Genomic DNA, 18090 nt, shown 5'->3' on the forward strand with positions numbered 1-18090 from the left:
CATCTTGAAAATTGCCAGAACTCCTATATATCTTTTTTACTAATATAGTTTATTTAGGCCAAACAGTTGGTATATTCCAAATTAATCATGAAGGGCTGGTAGTACTGCTACCTAAGAAAATGGCAGGATTTTAATAAGCATTGTGTGTTCCACTCAACTGTGACTACCTGTGTGCAGCACACCCAGGAGCCCTATGGAGCAACTGCCAGACTGGGCAAGAGCTCCTGCTGACGTTTGGGGGGGTGACAGAGCACTGACTGTCCCTTCAAAAACATCCTTCTTTGTGGGAACGAAATCCAGACACACAAAAAAGAAACAACAGTAGTATGCATTGGTACCCAGTAGATATCGTCATGGGATTATAATTAGTCTCTATCCATCACCAGACACAGTAATTTAGTAATAGAAAACTCACTATGTAAATTCAGCCATGTGTGAACTCTCTGTAATGTTTATTCTTAATTTAAAACTCCAAACGTTTTCCATATACTTTGTTTTTCATAATTTTGTGGGTGAGCTAAAATAGGATGAACTATATTCAAATGCATGGGGAAGGCTGGCACAAATTCTGTGAAGCACAGCCCTGCTGAGCTTTTGCAATTCTAGATCACTGCTGCTGGCATGCTAAGTACCCCGGACCTTTCAGGATTCAGCCCTGAAGTAGCTGTCAGAGTGAGTTACATCAACTGAATGGAGATTTTGAAGGAAAATCTAGTAAACCCTATTCCTGAGGGCTGCATAACATTTTGTGATCACTGTTATTTCATTGCCTGTAAAAAGGTACAGACATACCAGAACAAGGCTGTTCTGTTCATTTTTCTCTTGATGCCCTCCTTGGCTATTCAACAGCATATCACTACAGTTGTTCATGATATTATCCTGACTTCCAGGTTTAAATTGTTCACTTTTCATGCTATGTATGAATAATCCAGGTCTCGACAAGACTGTTTAATTTGTTTGTAAGCGTGTTTTTCCTTGAAACTTTGCTTCCTGTTTCTGCACAGGAAGTGAAAAATCAGCATAGTATATAGCACATATTATGTGCCTCTAAAGGGTGATAGGAACATATTTTCCTTATGTACTTTACCCTAAGTGGAACTTCCATTCTTTGTGCTCGGTAACCCACAAAAAAAGAAAGGGGGGAGGGGGGGGAAGGAAGACTTTTTTACTGCTATCTCCTACTTTCCCCTTCACAGAAATGGACCATGATATGAATTAATCATTTCCTGCATGAAGATTATATAGAAATAAACAAGCTAATCTTATTTTATCTGATGACCTAAAGGAAAATATCATTCTTTAAAATAATTCCTCATCTCATTTTCCAACCAGCTCCTTCAGCAAATACTTTGGATGAAACAGATTGTCTGCGAGATCATGAAAAGCACATAAAAAGTTAAGCATCCTTTATAGAAAGGATCCTAATCTTTAAATCTAGTGTCTATTATCTTAAATGTCCATGAATGTAGTTGCCGTAACAGCTAAACAAGAAGAAACCTCTATTCACACAGCCAGAACACACACAGAACTCTACAGATTAAACTCCCTTCACTGAATTTCATCTAGAAACAATGAAGCGACTAGACCCATGGGAAGAGCAAGTACCATGCTGCTCATGGCCAGTGCATCTTAAAACACAAATAGTGTTACCTTTTACCACCTGAAATATACAGCACAGAATACAAACTGTAACTCCAGGATAACATCAAACTCAAAAACCACACTGCAATCCCTGCTAAGGGAGGTCAAAAGACATATTTTCTGTTAAAATATCAGGTTCAAAAATACAGGTCTACTCCTACAAATGAAGATGAAGAACTTCAATCTCATGAGTAACCTTGGGGTTAGTACATCCCAGAGAAAAGGAAACCTGATTGTAGAACTGCTTCTCTTTCCATATGTAAAAAAATATCCTTCTCACCTTGGCCCCAACTGTGTTCCATAAGGCAAAAAGTCAGCTTCTCTTTTCCACCATCCTCTGAGCTCCCAGAATCTCTCACTTCTTTCTACACCATTGGGCTATTCTCCAACCGAAGGGTGGAAGATCAGCACAGCATCCATAGCACTATACAACCACAGTGTTTAAACCTATTATCACTGAAACAGCAGCTCCTGGCCATCAGTCCCATTTCCTTTGCCTCAGAGCTACGGTCAGTCACCCAAGAAGGGAGAGGAACAGTTTTAGCTTGACAGTTTCAGTCAGAAGCTTCTAAATAGCAGCTTTCTGTCATTTAGGCTGACTTAATGTCTTTTCCATTAGGTGCTAACTGTTGCCAATCTCATTGTGTGGCACCTAATTCTCACCACTCAGTCTGGGTAACACAGATGCCTTCAGCCTTGTTCCATTCCTGGACTCTTTTAAATGCCCAGCTTGTACACATGACACTGTTATGCACCATAGTTTCCAAATCACTTTGGGCATTGGCCTGTATTGGCCTACTTTATGGAGGAGAACTGGAGATGTCAACACAGCGAGGAAGGACTCAAACCGAGTATATAAAGCCACCAAGGGTTACAGAACGAGGAATTCCCAGAAATATCAGAAGCAACCTAAACTGCAATGTACACATCTGCCCCCAGCTTTGAAGTCTGGAAGGATGCATAAGACAGATCTGAACTGCATGAGATTTTTTTTTTCCTCAAAACTCTCCTACAGCTATACCTTTTCCTGGTTTGTCAAGTTATAGTCTCTCCTTTGGTCTGTCATACACATTTAGGAATCTGCTTTGGGACGAGATGAGTTCTCTTGAGTTCTAATACAGAAAGTATTCAGAAAAGCAAACAAGCAAACAAACAAAAACCCCCACTTTATATCCATCACTTAATGTTACTATCACCCAACCGTTCTCTACCCTGAATAAAACCAGTCACTGAGCAAGGAGGTCTTCACAGACTTGAACATGGAAAGCAGATCGACCTGAAAAAAATTCTTTTGGTCTACTTAGCTGGTTGGCAGAGATGAAAAGAGGAAAAGGAAGCCTACAGGAAAAAAAAAAAAAAAAAAAAAAAAAAGCAATACATTCTTAAAGAGAAGGGGGGGAAAAAAAAATCAGACCAAAAGCAAATACAGTCAAATTGCAGTGCACAAAACTAAGCTCACAGTTGGTAAGCAGTCTGTAGAGATATGAGTAGGTTAACCATGTTCCTGCAAACATTGCTAGCTTCCTCAGGAAGTTTCAAAGGACACTTAGTAAATAAGACACTGAATTTTAAAGGCACAAATTTCTTGCTGCAGGACCATTAATGTGTCAAAATTAAATAATTAGCACAATTACTTTCAGTCTTTTTAATAACACAGTAGTAGCAACACTTGTTTTGGAGAACTGTTTCAAGCACTATGAAGACAGACTAAAGGAAAAAAAACAAAACCAAAACAACAACAACAACAAAATAAACAAACAAAAAACCCACAACCTTCAGAATTAAACCTACATTGTTGGAATAAATCACCTATGTGAAGACAGAATACACCAAGTGAACTTTTCTCATAATACATTTGGGTTTTAAGTTGATATTTAGCTTGAAAAATGGCTTCTACAGGCTGCAACATACACCTCTCAAGATGTCACGTAACAACAAAATACTGCAAAAATAGAACACTCTAAGTTCCTGGAGCACAAGATAAATCCAGAAACACGGGCACATGATGTCACGAGTCTCCTGTGCTGGGTTTCTGTGGTTGGGGTTTTTGGTGGCAGGGGAGGGGGCTACAGCAGTGCCCCCTGTGAGAAGCTTCTCAAAAGCTCCCCTGGTTCCAAGTGGGACCCGCCTCTGGCCAGGGCTGAGCCACTCAGCTGCACCTCTGCGATAACGTATTTGAGAAGGGGAACCTGGGAGGGGGTTGAGGGCTTGTAAAGAGGATTTGTGCAAAGGACAAACACCCAGGTCAGTGGAAGGAAAGAGAAGGAAGCAGTGGAGGTGTGCTGATGCAGAGACCCCTGTATCCCGTGGTGAGATGGCAGGGCCACCCCCCCTGCCACTCGTGGAGGTCCGTGGTGTAGTAGAGGCTGATGTGAAGCCTGAAGAGAGAGCCACTCCAGGACAGCTGCAGCTGCATTTAAAGGAAGCCAGGACCCTGTGGGGAGAAGCAGCCCCCGCTGTTGTGGTTTGGCATTGGAAGGACTGCAACACGCAGGGGTGAGCCACGCCAGAGCAGCTCGGGAACGGCTGCATCCCCTGGGGAGGACTCACACCAGAGAAGGTTCATGGAGGGCTGTCTCCAGTGAGAGAGGAGCCACGTGGAACAGGGGAGGGATGTGTGACGTTCACCCCACCTCCTGAGAAGGAAGGAGCGGTGAGCTGACTGTAACCCCCATCCCCTGCCCCTGCGCTGCTGGGGGAGGAGGGAGAGAGATCAGGAGCAGAGCTGAGCCTGGGAGGAAGGGAGGGCTGGGGAGGTGGTTTGGGGTGTAGTAGACTTCTCACTGTCCCACCTTGTCTGCTAAGTGTTGTCTTTGTTAGCATTTGGATTAAAGTGATGTTTTCTTTTCTTCCCCTAAGGAGCCTGTCTTTTGCCTGTGACCATAATGGGTGAGCTGCTCCTCCCTGTCCTGAGATGGATTCTTTGAGCCATTTCTGCTTCATATTCTCATTCCAAATAGGGGCAAGGGGAGGGTGAGAGGCTGCATGGTGCTCAGTTGCCCTCTGGGCTCAAAGCATGACATCTGCATACCAGAACATGGAAAGTAATGCTAGGAGTTGCAACACTGACCACAGTATTCATGGGTCCAAAAGGAAGACATACAGAAAGGAAGACAAAAAACCTGAAATGAACCATTTTTTGCATCTCCAAAAGGACAAAGCTAAACGTAGTAATACTGGAGGCTCTTCAACATGTTCAACATTGAGGTGCTGCAGCATTTCCAGACAACAGCAGTGAAGCTGGTGAAGGGTCTTGAGTACAAGTCTTATGAGGAGCAGCTGAGGGAACTGGGGTTATTTAGTCTGGAGAGACCTTATCACCCTCTACAGCTGCCTTAAAGGAGGTTGTAGTGAGGTGGGTGGTGGTCTCTTCTCCCAAGTAACAAGCTACAGGATGAGAGGAAATGGCCTCAAGTTGCACCGGAGGAGGTTTAGACTGGATATCAGAAAACATTTCTTCACCAAAAGGGTTGTCAAACAGTGGAACAAGCTGCCCAGGGAAGTGGTTGAGTCACCATCCCTGGAGATATCTAAAAGACATGTAGATTTGGTGCTTGGAGACATGGCTTGGTGCTGGACACAGCAGTGCTAGGTTAACAGTTGGACTCAATAATCTTAAAGGTCTTTTCTGACCTAAATGATTCTATGTTGGAATAGACTGACAGTATCCTTCAAAGTATGTATTTACTTGGAATGACTAAGTCATGATTCAATATGATCCATGCTTTCCACTACAAACACCAAATAATTGCAACAGTATTTAACAGTCTACAAAACTGCCAGAGTTCCTAAAAGTTGTTTGAGTGTTTACAGACATGCTCTTTTCTCATGAAACTCAGAAAAATATTCAGGTTACTAAGGATATGTAGCCAGCACTATTTTAGACACTGGAGTATCAGAGGTATCCCCATGGGCTACCAGATGTGCTACCAGATGTGCTACTGGAGCTGCACCTTTAGGTAACACAGGATAGCATGAGTATCACAAACTTGGGTCTTCAGGTGTATTAATTGCAAGTGAATTTAAAGTGCATCCACAAATGGAGACACTGAATAATATATTCTCACTTTATCTTATCAAAATAGAAGGGATAAGCTCAAAGAAACTTAAGCTCAAGTGCTCTACTTGCTAAAAATGTAGTATTTGCAGCTCAAAGATGTTTGCTTACTCCTATAGTAAAAGTACACTACCAAGTTCTATAAAGTCAAGCCAAAAGGCATTTTCCTACAAGTCAAAAAGGAGTTAAGAAAAAAATGAAAATTTCAAGTTTATGTAAAGATTTTACCAAATAATAACACCAATGATCCAATGCAAACAAAGGAAGGAAGCAAGCATTATGTTTTTCCTCTTCACCTACACAAGCATAGACCAAACCTTTCCTTTTTTTGGCTAACAGTTCTATTTACATATTTATACTTAATTGAAACAGTCTAATAATTTTTCTAATGTTTCCATACTGAATCCTGACAAAGCACTTAAGAAATATGTGCAATACTTAAAAGCCACCCAGCCAAATAAAAAAAAAAAAAAAAAAACAAAAAAAAAAAAAAACAAACAACTGGGTTCATACATGAGCGTGCACCATAAAGTCTGCAAAAATACTCTGTAGGTCAAATAGATACTCAAACCCTTCAGCACTTTTTAGGAACTGTTTAAGCCCTGCCTCTTCTCATATAGAAAAAATTAAATCAGTCTTCCACACTCAAACAGCAAAAAAACCAATGTGAATTTTGGATCTGTTTTTGTTCCTACTACCATCAGTGGAAGCTTGACCATTTATGTGACTGAGCAAAACCATCCTGGCCTTATTACTCTGGAGTCCCAGACCATGGGATCAAGTTGCTGAATACCTGAACTAATCGGATTAGTCAGTAAAATGACTGAATGACTTTTCAGTCATGGCTTTTCAGAATTTCAGCATGATCTGCTCTCACCAAATGAAGGCACCTTAAAATGGGGCAGATGTAAGGCTGTGAGTAAAATTAAAACCACACTTACACTGCAATTTATAATGTATAGTGACTCATATTCTCATCTGTTTCCTGATCCCTCAAATCCACCTAGTCCTTAAATACAATAAGATTATACTATTATGCTTCCAGGTGTTCATTTAAAATGGCTTCAAAAGTTTAAAGCCATGTATAAATCTGGCCAATTAATAGTTGTTAATTGAGAAATTATTTAAATTAATATAACTGAATTTTGCTAACATTGTCTTTGCTTTCTTTGCTCTATGCTTTATCATAATAACAACAAAGGGCAAGAAAATGTCTTCCTGCTTCCAAAACCTAAAAGTTACTTTTCCCCCTTCCTGCATCAGGATAAAATTATGATTGCTGAGATTTTTTTCTCAAAAAAAATTAATCAAGGCAGGAAAAATGAAGAATAATGACAGACAGAGGAGGAAGTTAAAGTCCAAACAAAAAGCAGTAAGGGCATTTAACTGGGAAGTGAAAGACAAAAGGGTTAAATTCAAGTCCCCTGCCTGACATGGACATGATATGAAATGAAAACTCTGTTAAATCCTGGATGATTCTTCTAACCACTCACTGCAATTCCAGTGTGGATCAGTCCTGCTTCTACTGTAAGTCTGCTGTACCTTATGTAAGTATGAGTTCGGCATGCACTAGCCATGCAAATTATTTACCCTGTTTTTCAAATATTACATGTGGAATAAACTCCCTGATGTCAGTATGTCTGCACAAGGTACAATCACACAGGAAAGTTTTGCTGCTTGCAGGATCCCACATATATATGAAGAACCCCCTCTGAGACTGCACTACTAAAGTGTTATGGAATTTGCTACATTAATATGAGGAAAAAACAAAGGGGGGAAGAAAAAAAAAAAACAAAACAAAACAAAAAAAAAACCCACAGCATTTTGGCCTGGAAGACATTTTGTCAAAAACCAACACATAGCTAGTATCATAGAGGAACATTTTGAGCAAGCTAACCCTCAATGTCCTCAATTTCAAAGATTTATGAGATTATTGAACAAATTACTCTGACTTGCTCAGAGCTATACGGTCTATTTCATTAGCATACATTTGCAGACATTCTGAGATAGTTTACACATATACAAGGGAATGCAACACATTCAAATATTTTAGATCCACAGTACATGCTACAGTAAACTACATGAGCTTTTTCATTTTATGGATATAGACCAGAGTCCTACAACTACCAGGTACATTCATAAAATGCAGAAAAACCAATAAAATACAACAAATCCTTTCTCCAGGCTGCAAAGCAGTTGCAAAACAGTTCTGTTGAGCTCTCTAGCCCTGTTGCTGACATGAGCTCTGAAAGCAGTCTTCTCTATATAGATGATGCAAAAATCTCCACATTACCTAACAGATTGCGGTTTAAATTATCAATCATACCAAGTGCTTAGAAAGAATCTGTTGTTTTCAATTTCCAAAGTGTGTGAAAGAAAATCAGTAAACAGCATTTGCAATAAGCAGAGGCATATTTTCCACTCCAAGTCATGTTTTTAAACTTTTAAACACATTTATACTGAGAATAAATTACAGTGGTATGACAGCCTTAACCACAGCAGCCTGAAAAGTTGCAGCATCAGATCAGTGCAGTATTAACCACCCGAGACTGAGATTAAACTGAATAGGTGTGATAGCATAGCAAGCACGTGTTCATATATCTACTTTGAACATTTCACGTAATCAGCCGCTGTCCCTTATTGAGCTCTGAAATTCCTCTACCAGTTGTATCAGTATGCCTTTATGAGTCAGGGCCAATACAAACATTTTACAGAATTTTGTCCTACTCTTGCTCATTGGAAGAATCATTTGGAAAAAAATATGTCCATTTTAAAACACCAATAGCAAAATAGTCTTTTTTTAAAAAAAAAAAAAAAAAAACAGTAAAATGCAAGCACGTTTACCTTCTGTAGTTAAGTAATGAAGATACCATCTTCATGTGCAATAAAGCCCAGTAAGTCATTCATAGACTAGCTGAAGTGATTCAGTTCCAGACCCAGCACCCCAAGCATACAAAGCAATCACACACTGATTTATGTATACAGACCTGAATATCTGTCCTCTGATATCAAATAAAATAGTAGATTAGAATTGAAATAAGACATTTCTTGTGCTTGATTTCATCACCTTCAGTTGAACTGCACGTAACATTTCAGCCCTCAAAAATATCCTATTAATTTCTCTGAGTCAGCTTTGGGAGCAAGTGGTGGGAGATGGCAGTGGCTGGAGCTGAACCACACCTCACTGCAGAATCATAATGTGTATCTTTTTTCTTGTAAAATTATCTTTCACACTCTCATAAAGCAACTAGCCATAGGTAAATGCACTAAGTATTTGTACACAGATCAGATTCAGGGCAGAAATGTTAATCCTCTGTGTTAATTCCTCAGATGGGAACTTCAGGAGGAAAAAGGTAATCTCCACAAACTGCACGATTTGAGAACCTTTCTTAAAACAATGAAAAATAAAAAAAGAAATAATCAAAGATCTGTTACAGAATAATTGTTAAAACAAGGGGGCACAGCAGTGTTGCATTAGAAAGTAAAAAATGTCCTATGGTGGGCCTAGATACAGATAGATAAAATAAATAGTATTTCAAATGACATCTATACCACTCTGTAACTACATGCAAAGAAATACAATAGCAGTATTTTAAGCACAGTTATTGATTTTATAAGGTCCAATATGGATTTGTTCAACAGGTGGCTACTTAAAACCTGCTTTTACTCCTTACTCTTCATCTGTTTTACAATATACATTCACTATGTTTGTCTGATGCTTTTATTCACTCCTTATTTTTAACCATACAGAATTCATTATTGGAAGGACTTATTCATTTAAATCAAAGCCCTTCCGCAGTTTTAACTGGGTTGCATCTAATATGTAATTGTAGTCAATGCAGATTCAATTTTTATGAACTTATTAAAGAGAAACATTAAAGTTTCGAGACAAAATAAATAATGATGCTCCACAAACCTACATATTCTGTGTAACAACATGCAGACTTCTACCCCATAAATCTACAGGGCAAAAGGAATTAATCCCTTGTCCAGTCTTCTAAAAGCAGATGACACTGTATTCATGTTCTGATAAATGCAACGATCAGTTAAAAAGTAATGGAAAAGTCTTGTTCATTTCAGAAATTAAAAGTTTCAGTTAACTGTCATATGAGAAGCCCATTCACAGATAAAGAGAGGTAGATATATACAACTGATTTTTTTACCTATTCAGGTATCTTTTCAGTGTTATTTCCACTCTGACCTAATATTCCCCGGCTTCAGTTGCAGTGACATTGGTTCCAGAATACGGGCATGAACCTTCAATATGAAAAAATCAGTAATTCATACACCCAATTCACAGGGGTGAGAACACTGACTTAAAGTGATAAATCAGCTTACTAGTAAGAGCTCTGAGATAATCCTCTTCAGAAAATGGATTGGAGGGTTTAACCCATGTCCTGCTTCTTATTTATGTGACATTCAAATTAAATTATTGTTTGCTATATAAGTACATATGCATATAACTTATACTTACACGTGTATGTATAAACACATACATATATACATGCCTATGTTTCCTGTAAGTTGTTTCCTCTTTTTAGTTTCCTAAAAATTAGCCCCACCAGCACATATTAGAGAATTATTAACTTAAAATTATATTTTCCTTGAGCAAGTATTTTTTTACAATTTAATCATGCCTTCACAGAAGATGCCTGACAAATTAATTATGCTGATTATCTTTATTTTCTATATAATTGTAACAGAATAGTCTTTACCTGTTCAATGCATTATCAAACTAGTAACATGTTGCTAGTTATTTCATATTTTCAGAGAAATTAACTGTTCAAAAAGAATTATTTATCTGTTAAACATGCCTTAATTCTCAAAAATACTTTAATCGTGAGAAGCTTGATAAAAGAACTAATGAAATCATCAGTAAAAGTATTGCTTAGTGCAGTGGCCCTTGGTTTAGGGTAACACACGAGATAGTACAGTAAATCTTATGTACACAAGGTGTTAAGTATATCCTCAGTTATGTGCAGCCAGTAGTGCTACCAAAGTCAGTGTAAATTAAAGCTTTCATTATCATAAACACAAAAAAGTTATTACATTTTTATATATTAAATATAAATACAAGCATATATAAACATATTGCTACATTGAAGGGATTGATTGATAATATTGGTTGATTTAAGAGCTTGTTTGGTATATTTAAGGCTTGACTGATATGCTACTCCCAAACTGCTATTAAATGTATCTCACTTCAGGGTTTACAGAGTAAAATATATATCCATACTACATTCAAAATGGCATAGTAAATTTTTATTTCAGATATATGGACAAAATTAATGCAATAATCACATAATAAGAACCTGAAAAGTTAAGTAGCCAAGCAAAAACTGCCATATTTGTATCTGCCTACATTCTGGATCGTGGCTGTGTGAAAATGTTCTGTGAGCCAGGAGCAAAGATGCACAGCAGGGACAGCACTGTCACACAACAAATACCCCAGGTTTCTTTACGAGTAACTCTCAGGAACAGAAGAATGTTTAAAGTTTGCTACAGAGCTCAATTTCGAGGGGAGAAATTCTTTGAGAGCAGCAGAAGCACAAGAGTTTCTATTGTAGGCTACATCCTGGATTTATTGTATCATTTTACTACAGAAACCCATCTGATCTTGTCCATTTTAATTACAAGGGTGTACAGAACCTATTTCACATCTGCTCACTGAGCCTGAGAAATGTTTTATAGTTAAAAGGAAATGAGAAGGATTAGGATTACAAATGAAAAATATAAGTACTTAATAAATTCCTCCTTTCCTTTAAAATCAGTTCTAATAATTTATTGTGAAATATATTTAGGCTTGGTCCACAGTAATTTAGTTCAAATAAACACATCTAAATGTCTCCCATCTTTACCACTACAGGATATAATTTTTTTGCTTAATCTTGAATCATTTTGCCAGCAGTATGCTGAATACTATTTCTTTAAGAATGCAATCTATAGCATTATCTTCCAAAATGGCTGGGAAAACCTTTGCCATGACTCCCAAGTTGCAATATGCTAGATATTCATGGGTTTTCAATGCTGCTGGTTGAAGATATAATGAAAGGATCTAAGGTTTATGCATGAATCAGCATCCCCTTGTCATAATGTCATGGTGCAGTGATCCCTGCAGAGCTGTAAGACTTGATTTAAAACAGAAAAGCTCAACACTGGCTCTTGAGCCAGCAGGATTAAACACCCAAGATCGTGCATATATTACCTCTGTGCTGAAACTACTATATGAAAAACTTGTTACAGTTATGGAGGTTTTATAGTACTCCATAGGAAACATCTCTTTAGGTGACTCCAATATCCTTTCAGTGGAAAAAAATGTATCAGTGCATAATACAACTATTCCTGTTTGGGTTGGTGGTTTAAGAGGAAATGATTTCATCTTCACCAGTTTCTTTTCTTGTTTTGACAGAATTGACATTTTTTAAAATCTGATGTCACTGACGGTCAGCGGTTCTCCCATTAGACTAAACTCAATTACACTGTGCTAAAGCTTGACAATAACGTCCAGTAGTTTGGACACCTTCCAATTCCACCCTGTGAGTTACCTGCAGTCCTGTACCTTTGCTGTAGCTGCTAAAAGCCAAAGAGGTTCTGTTAGAGTGGACCACTTTGTTAACATCTGCCTTTACCACCTAGACTGTAACCCTCTCAATCACCAAGAATTCTCAAAGACAGCTAAGCCTAGCCCATTTCTCGAAGGATGTAACAGCAGTCACAGCAGTGAAAACTTCTGCCAGCAGCCTGAAGAAAGACTGTACCATCTCCCAATCAAAGCTATTAAGTCTAGTGACGCTGACTTGTGAGGTGTCAAACAGCAATTAGATTCCAACAGCTACTCCTGATGACTCGTCAACACAGCTTTGGCAAGACTCCCAACAGTCCAACAACTTAAAGTGACTGTTCGTTGGGGATATATTGAGTTAAGGCTACCTACTCACAGAGCACCCGTTCCTCCTCTGTTACACATATCTTCTGGTCACCTTTAAATGACTGAGTAGTCTTACTGTTTCAAACATGCCTCAGGGGTACACGACCACCACCTTGTCTTTTCTGGACGTTTAGGAACTTACACTTAAAAGTAGTACCAGCAATACAATTCGTTCATCTAAAAACTATTCGCTCTGTCAACGGCCTCTGAGCAAGTGTCGACAGAGAGTTTGAAGATTCCTTCCGATAGTTTTGCAGCGGGGTTTTTGTGCGTTTGTTAGAGCGGATGGGACCGTGTCACTGAGTGTCACCGGGAGGGAGAGGGAGAAGGAGGGAGGGAGGGGGAGAAGGAGGGAGGGAGGGGGAGAAGGAGGGAGGGAGGGGGAGAAGGAGGGAGGGAGGGGGAGAAGGAGGGAGGGAGGGGGAGAAGGAGGGAGGGAGGGGGAGAAGGAGGGAGGGAGGGGGAGAAGGAGGGAGGGAGGGGGAGAAGGAGGGAGGGAGGGGGAGAAGGAGGGAGGGAGGGGGAGAAGGAGGGAGGGAGGGGGAGAAGGAGGGAGGGAGGGGGAGAAGGAGGGAGGGAGGGGGAGAAGGAGGGAGGGAGGGGGAGAAGGAGGGAGGGAGGGGGAGAAGGAGGGAGGGAGGGGGAGAAGGAGGGAGGGAGAAGGAGGGAGGGAGGGAGAAGGAGGGAGGGAGGGAGAAGGAGGGAGGGAGGGAGAAGGAGGGAGGGAGGGAGAAGGAGGGAGGGAGGGAGAGGGAGAAGGAGGGAGGGAGAGGGAGAAGGAGGGAGGGAGGGAGAGGGAGAAGGAGGGAGGGAGGGAGAGGGAGAAGGAGGGAGGGAGGGAGAGGGAGAAGGAGGGAGGGAGGGAGAGGGAGAAGGAGGGAGGGAGGGAGAGGGAGAAGGAGGGAGGGAGGGAGAGGGAGAAGGAGGGAGGGAGGGAGAGGGAGAGGGAGAAGGAGGGAGAGGGAGAGGGAGAGGGAGAAGGAGGGAGAGGGAGAAGGAGGGAGGGAGGGAGAGGGAGAAGGAGGGAGGGAGGGAGAGGGAGAAGGAGGGAGGGAGGGAGAGGGAGAAGGAGGGAGGGAGGGAGAGGGAGAAGGAGGGAGGGAGGGAGAGGGAGAAGGAGGGAGGGAGGGAGAGGGAGAAGGAGGGAGGGAGGGAGGGAGAGGGAGAAGGAGGGAGGGAGGGAGGGAGAGGGAGAAGGAGGGAGGGAGGGAGAGGGAGAAGGAGGGAGGGAGGGAGAGGGAGAAGGAGGGAGGGAGGGAGGGAGAGGGAGAAGGAGGGAGGGAGGGAGGGAGAGGGAGAAGGAGGGAGGGAGGGAGGGAGAGGGAGAAGGAGGGAGGGAGGGAGAGGGAGAAGGAGGGAGGGAGGGAGAGGGAGAAGGAGGGAGGGAGAGGGAGGCGCTCCTGCAGCAGAGCCCGAGGGGCTGCCGGATGCCACCTGCTGGGGCCAGCGCCACCCTGCCCCGCCCCGCCCCGCCCTGCCCCGCCCCACCCTGCCGCCCACTGCCGCTCCCGCACCACCGTCCCCAGTGTCTGCAGCCCGAGAGAGGGCTGGTTTGGGGTTGATTAAATCAAAAGCTGAAATAATTTGGTTGTCGATTTTAGAAAATTTGTTATTCCTAGGGCAGAAAAAGGTCATTACTTCTATTACGGTACAAGCCTGCCACTACGTTTCTGTGAAGGAAAATCACCTTGCTGGAGTGAAATGCCTGGGTAAACACTGAAGCATTTTCAGCTTCACATTATCCTACATTTCTGTGACCTTCTTTTACACTTGCATCGTTTAACTGTTGATAGTGCTGGTTTTGGACACAGAGCCTCTGTACACTATTCTAGGGGGAAAAAAGCAAGCAACCGACCAACAACAACAAAAAAAACAACTTGCAGATTTTTCAGTATACTCATTCTTATTTGAAATAAAGAGGACAAAAAAAAAAAATGGATCCTCCTTAACCATTTCTGCAAGCGGTGCTCTGCAACCAACTGCTAAATTTTGCTTCTTATATTACAAGTATTTGTCTTCAGAATTCCTTTTTCTCCAATCAAACCTTTCTTGGAAAGTAATCTAGGAGATACTACACGTATTTTTAGCATATGCTTCACTACTCAATTAAATCCAGTTGGCAAGATAACTTGACTAAACCATCAGCGGTGATTGAGGTGACAAAAAAGCAAATAGGTGTTCACATCTTAATTTGGTGCTCTTCAAACTGCTTGAAAACAGAAGCCTTGGACAAGGTTCAGACAAAGGGAAACCCAAAACATGCTGTGAGTCTCAAAGTCCATCACTGCAGTCTACAGCCTACACGTGTCATCTGAGTATCGTAAGAGTTCTCCAAGGAAGATAGCTGAGTTCAAGAACAAGGCTGATGTGTGCACACAAACACTGATAAAAAAACTTTATGGGGTTGGAGAAAAATATGTATGCTTTGCTTTTGCAAAGACTAGGTGGCTATACTTGTATTTAGTACTACTAGGAAAAAAAAAATAATTGAATTCTGGTGTTTCACACAAATTATTTTTAGGATTTCATTGACTTCACAGAATTCAAATACACAGAGAGACCAGTCACGTTTTTGCAGAATGACACCTAGACCGCTACACAACCCCTTACTTCAGCAACGGTCCCAGTAACACATACTGCAAATACTAACCACACGTAGTTCTGGTTGCTGCAAAACCTCATTACCTAAAAAAGCAGGAACTCCCCAAGCAGCTTGCAAAGATTATCACAGCAGCTTTACTGTGGCCGGTTACGCGCTCTGACCTTTTTTGACTTCAGCTATGTATGCTCTACCCTCCTAGCCTCATACATGCCACTGAAAGCTCCTCGGGTTGAGCTCTTGCACCACCTATCCCAGCATCTGTGCCGAGACGCCCCTCTCCAGCTCCACCGCACCTACCATAGGGTAGCTAAAACAGGGAAGGAAAAAAATAATAAATAATAATAAAAAAAAAAGGTTGCCAACGGAGGGAAAAGACTCTCACTGACAGCTAACTTCTAGATTCAGTGTCCTTTACGGCTGGTCCCCAGGAGAGACAGGGAATCGCCCCGGGGGAGCCGATGAGCCGTGGCTGTCCGGGTGGGCCAGCAGCACGGACAAGGGTGGGCTCCCTCCTCCCGCCTGGCCGCGCCGCTCGCGGGGCCCCCGGCTTCGCTTGAGGCGGGGGAAGGCGGGGGAGCCCTCACCCCTCCGTGCCTCATGCCCACGGCTCTCACCACCCCCGCGCAACGCGTGCGTGTGTCCCCGTCCCCCCACCCCCGCCCCGCCAGCCACGCCGCTCCGTGGGGCCAACACGCCCCTCGCTTGTGGGGCGGCCACCGAGCGGCAGGTGGAGGCGCGAACGTCGCCGCGGGACCCCCCGCCCACGGAAGGGTTCCTCTCTTTGCAGCACCCCGCCTGTCCCACCGCTTCCCGGGGCGACGCGTGTGCTCCGCCATCCCGCGGCACGCGTGGGGCCGGGCTCTGCCTCGCCGGAGGCGGAGCCCGGGCAGATCCCCCGCCGGCTGCCCGCCCGAGCAGCCCCGCCGCGGAAGGCCGCGAGGGCGGGCAGGCGCGGGGGCCTCCCACGGTCCCGCCGGGCGAGATGGAGCCCGCAGCACGGCGCGGCGTAAAATGGCTGATCGCCCCCCGCAGCCGCCCGCTCCGCGCAAACCCTCGACCGGCCCTGCCCACGCCGGGGAAGGGGCTGGCTCCGCAGCCGCGGCAGAGCCCGCCGCGGGGCCCCGCAGCCTTATGTAACGCGTGGGGGAGAGCCGCCGGGACGCGGGGGCGGCGGGAACCGTGTGAAACCTCCGCGGGGGCCGGGGAGGCGCACGGGGACCCCGCGCCCCCGTTACCGCGGGGGCGGGACCGGGCGCTCCCGCACCTGCTCGGCGGCGGCGCGGCGCCCCCCCCCACCCCGCTACCCACCCACCCACTCCCACGCACACCCCACACCACCTTCCCCACCCCCCCCCCCCCCCCTCACCCCGCGTCGCCGCGCGCAGGCGCCCCGCCGCCACGGCCGCCGGCGCCCGTTTACTCACAGGCGTTGGTGACGGCGAAGCTGTTGGCCACCTCCAGGTTGTCGATGTGGGGAGTCAGCCTGAACTCCGAGGTGGAAAACTGAACCATCCCTACCCGGAACGCGCTGTACTCCTGGTCGGCGCCCCTCGGGAACAGCCCCCCTGCAGGGAGGGAGACACACACACACACACACACACACACACAGACACACACGGGCGCGCGCGTCAGGCGGGGGGCACGGGCAGAACCGGCGCCGCGGCCGCGTCCCTTCCCGCCGCCCGGGGGTGTGTGTGTGGGTGTGTGTGTGTGGGGGGGGGGTGCCGGTGGTGGGCTCCGCCGGCTCGGGCACGGCTGCCGGAGGGACGCCGGCGGCGGTCGCGGGACGGGAGCGCGGTGGGACACGCGAGGCACGGCCGAGCGCCGGGAGGAGCGCGGGGCGGTGGAAGAGGGAAGGGGTGGTGGTGGGGGGGGGATGTTCCGCCGTGGCGCGGGCACCTACCGATCTGTATGCTGTTCGAATTGACCCCCCAGATCAGCCCCCACAACACGGGCGCCAGGAAGACAGAAACGCGCATAATCTTTTGCATTTCCAGGAAAAGCAGAGCATCCACGAAGCCACGGAAACAGCCCTTCCTTCTGCCTCGTCCCTTTCCTCCGCGGAGCGCGCTCAGCCGGCGAATTAGCTTCCCCTGCGCGCCGGGCGAGCGGCCGGCGGGGGGCGAGGAGCGGGAACACCGGCGCGGGGGAGAGGCCGTTGCCCACGCAGCCGCCGCGAGCTGCCGCCGCTCCGGCCCCTCCTCGTCCCGGCTCCGGAAATAAGCGGGGGGGTGGCGATTGGGCGGGAGGGGGGGGGGAATTAGGGGGGTAGGGGGGGTGGCCGCGTGCCGTCGGCGCCGCCGCCGCTGCCGCCGCCGCCGCCGCGGTGCTCCCGCTGCCTGAGCGCGCCCGCCGCCCGGCCCTGCCCTCACACGCGCTCGCCCGCGCTCGGCGAGGCGGCGGCGGCGCGCCTGCGAGGGCGGCGGGAGCGCGCCTCCCTCCCCCCCAAACTCCTCCCGCCGCGCTGCCGCCCCGCCCCGCCTCGCCCCGCCCCTTCGCGCGCGGCCCCGGCACGGCCGCCAACCTTCAGCACCGCGGACAGCGGCGGGGGGGGCGGCCCCGCCCCGGGGAGCGGGGGGACCGGCGCCCGCGGAACCACCCACGCACCCACCCACGCACCCACCCACACACAGACACACAGACACGCGCACACACCCGGCGTGCCGAGCCCCGCGCCACCGGGAGACTTTGCGCGGAAAAAAAATCGGAGGCGCGGATCGACCGCACGCCGACTTCTCCCGGTGGCAGCGGGCGGCGACAGCCCAGGTGGAAAACTGAAATGCAAACAACAGCAAAAAAACAAAAAAACAAAAAAACAAAAAAAAAACACAAACTCAAAACCTTCAATTTTTTTAGAGGCTT

The 18090-nt window shown here is 45.6% G+C and overlaps 1 protein-coding gene across 5 annotated transcripts in view; it reads right to left on the reverse strand.

Moving 5' to 3' along the window:
- The window catches only part of GRIA2 (glutamate ionotropic receptor AMPA type subunit 2), a 97797-nt gene extending 80232 nt beyond the window's left edge, over positions 1-17565 (reverse strand). For 4 of the 5 annotated variants that reach the window (XR_006166996.1, XM_042807629.1, XM_042807632.1 and 1 more), the window contains exons 1-2: positions 17132-17323; positions 16653-16793 (exon numbers count right to left, since the gene is read on the reverse strand). Coding sequence is in view for 4 of the 5 variants with exons in the window: in XM_042807629.1 (XP_042663563.1) it covers positions 16653-16793; positions 17132-17219 (229 nt within the window). In the remaining variant the exon portion in view is untranslated. Of the gene's footprint in view, positions 1-16652; positions 16794-17131 lie in introns of all 5 variants that reach the window. The other variant, XM_042807631.1, reaches the window with a different exon arrangement.
- Positions 17566-18090: the final 525 nt, after the last annotated feature.

This window comes from Tyto alba, unplaced genomic scaffold (assembly GCF_018691265.1).
Source record: "Tyto alba isolate M040663 unplaced genomic scaffold, T.alba_DEE_v4.0 Super-Scaffold_6, whole genome shotgun sequence".
Taxonomy (NCBI): domain Eukaryota; kingdom Metazoa; phylum Chordata; class Aves; order Strigiformes; family Tytonidae; genus Tyto; species Tyto alba.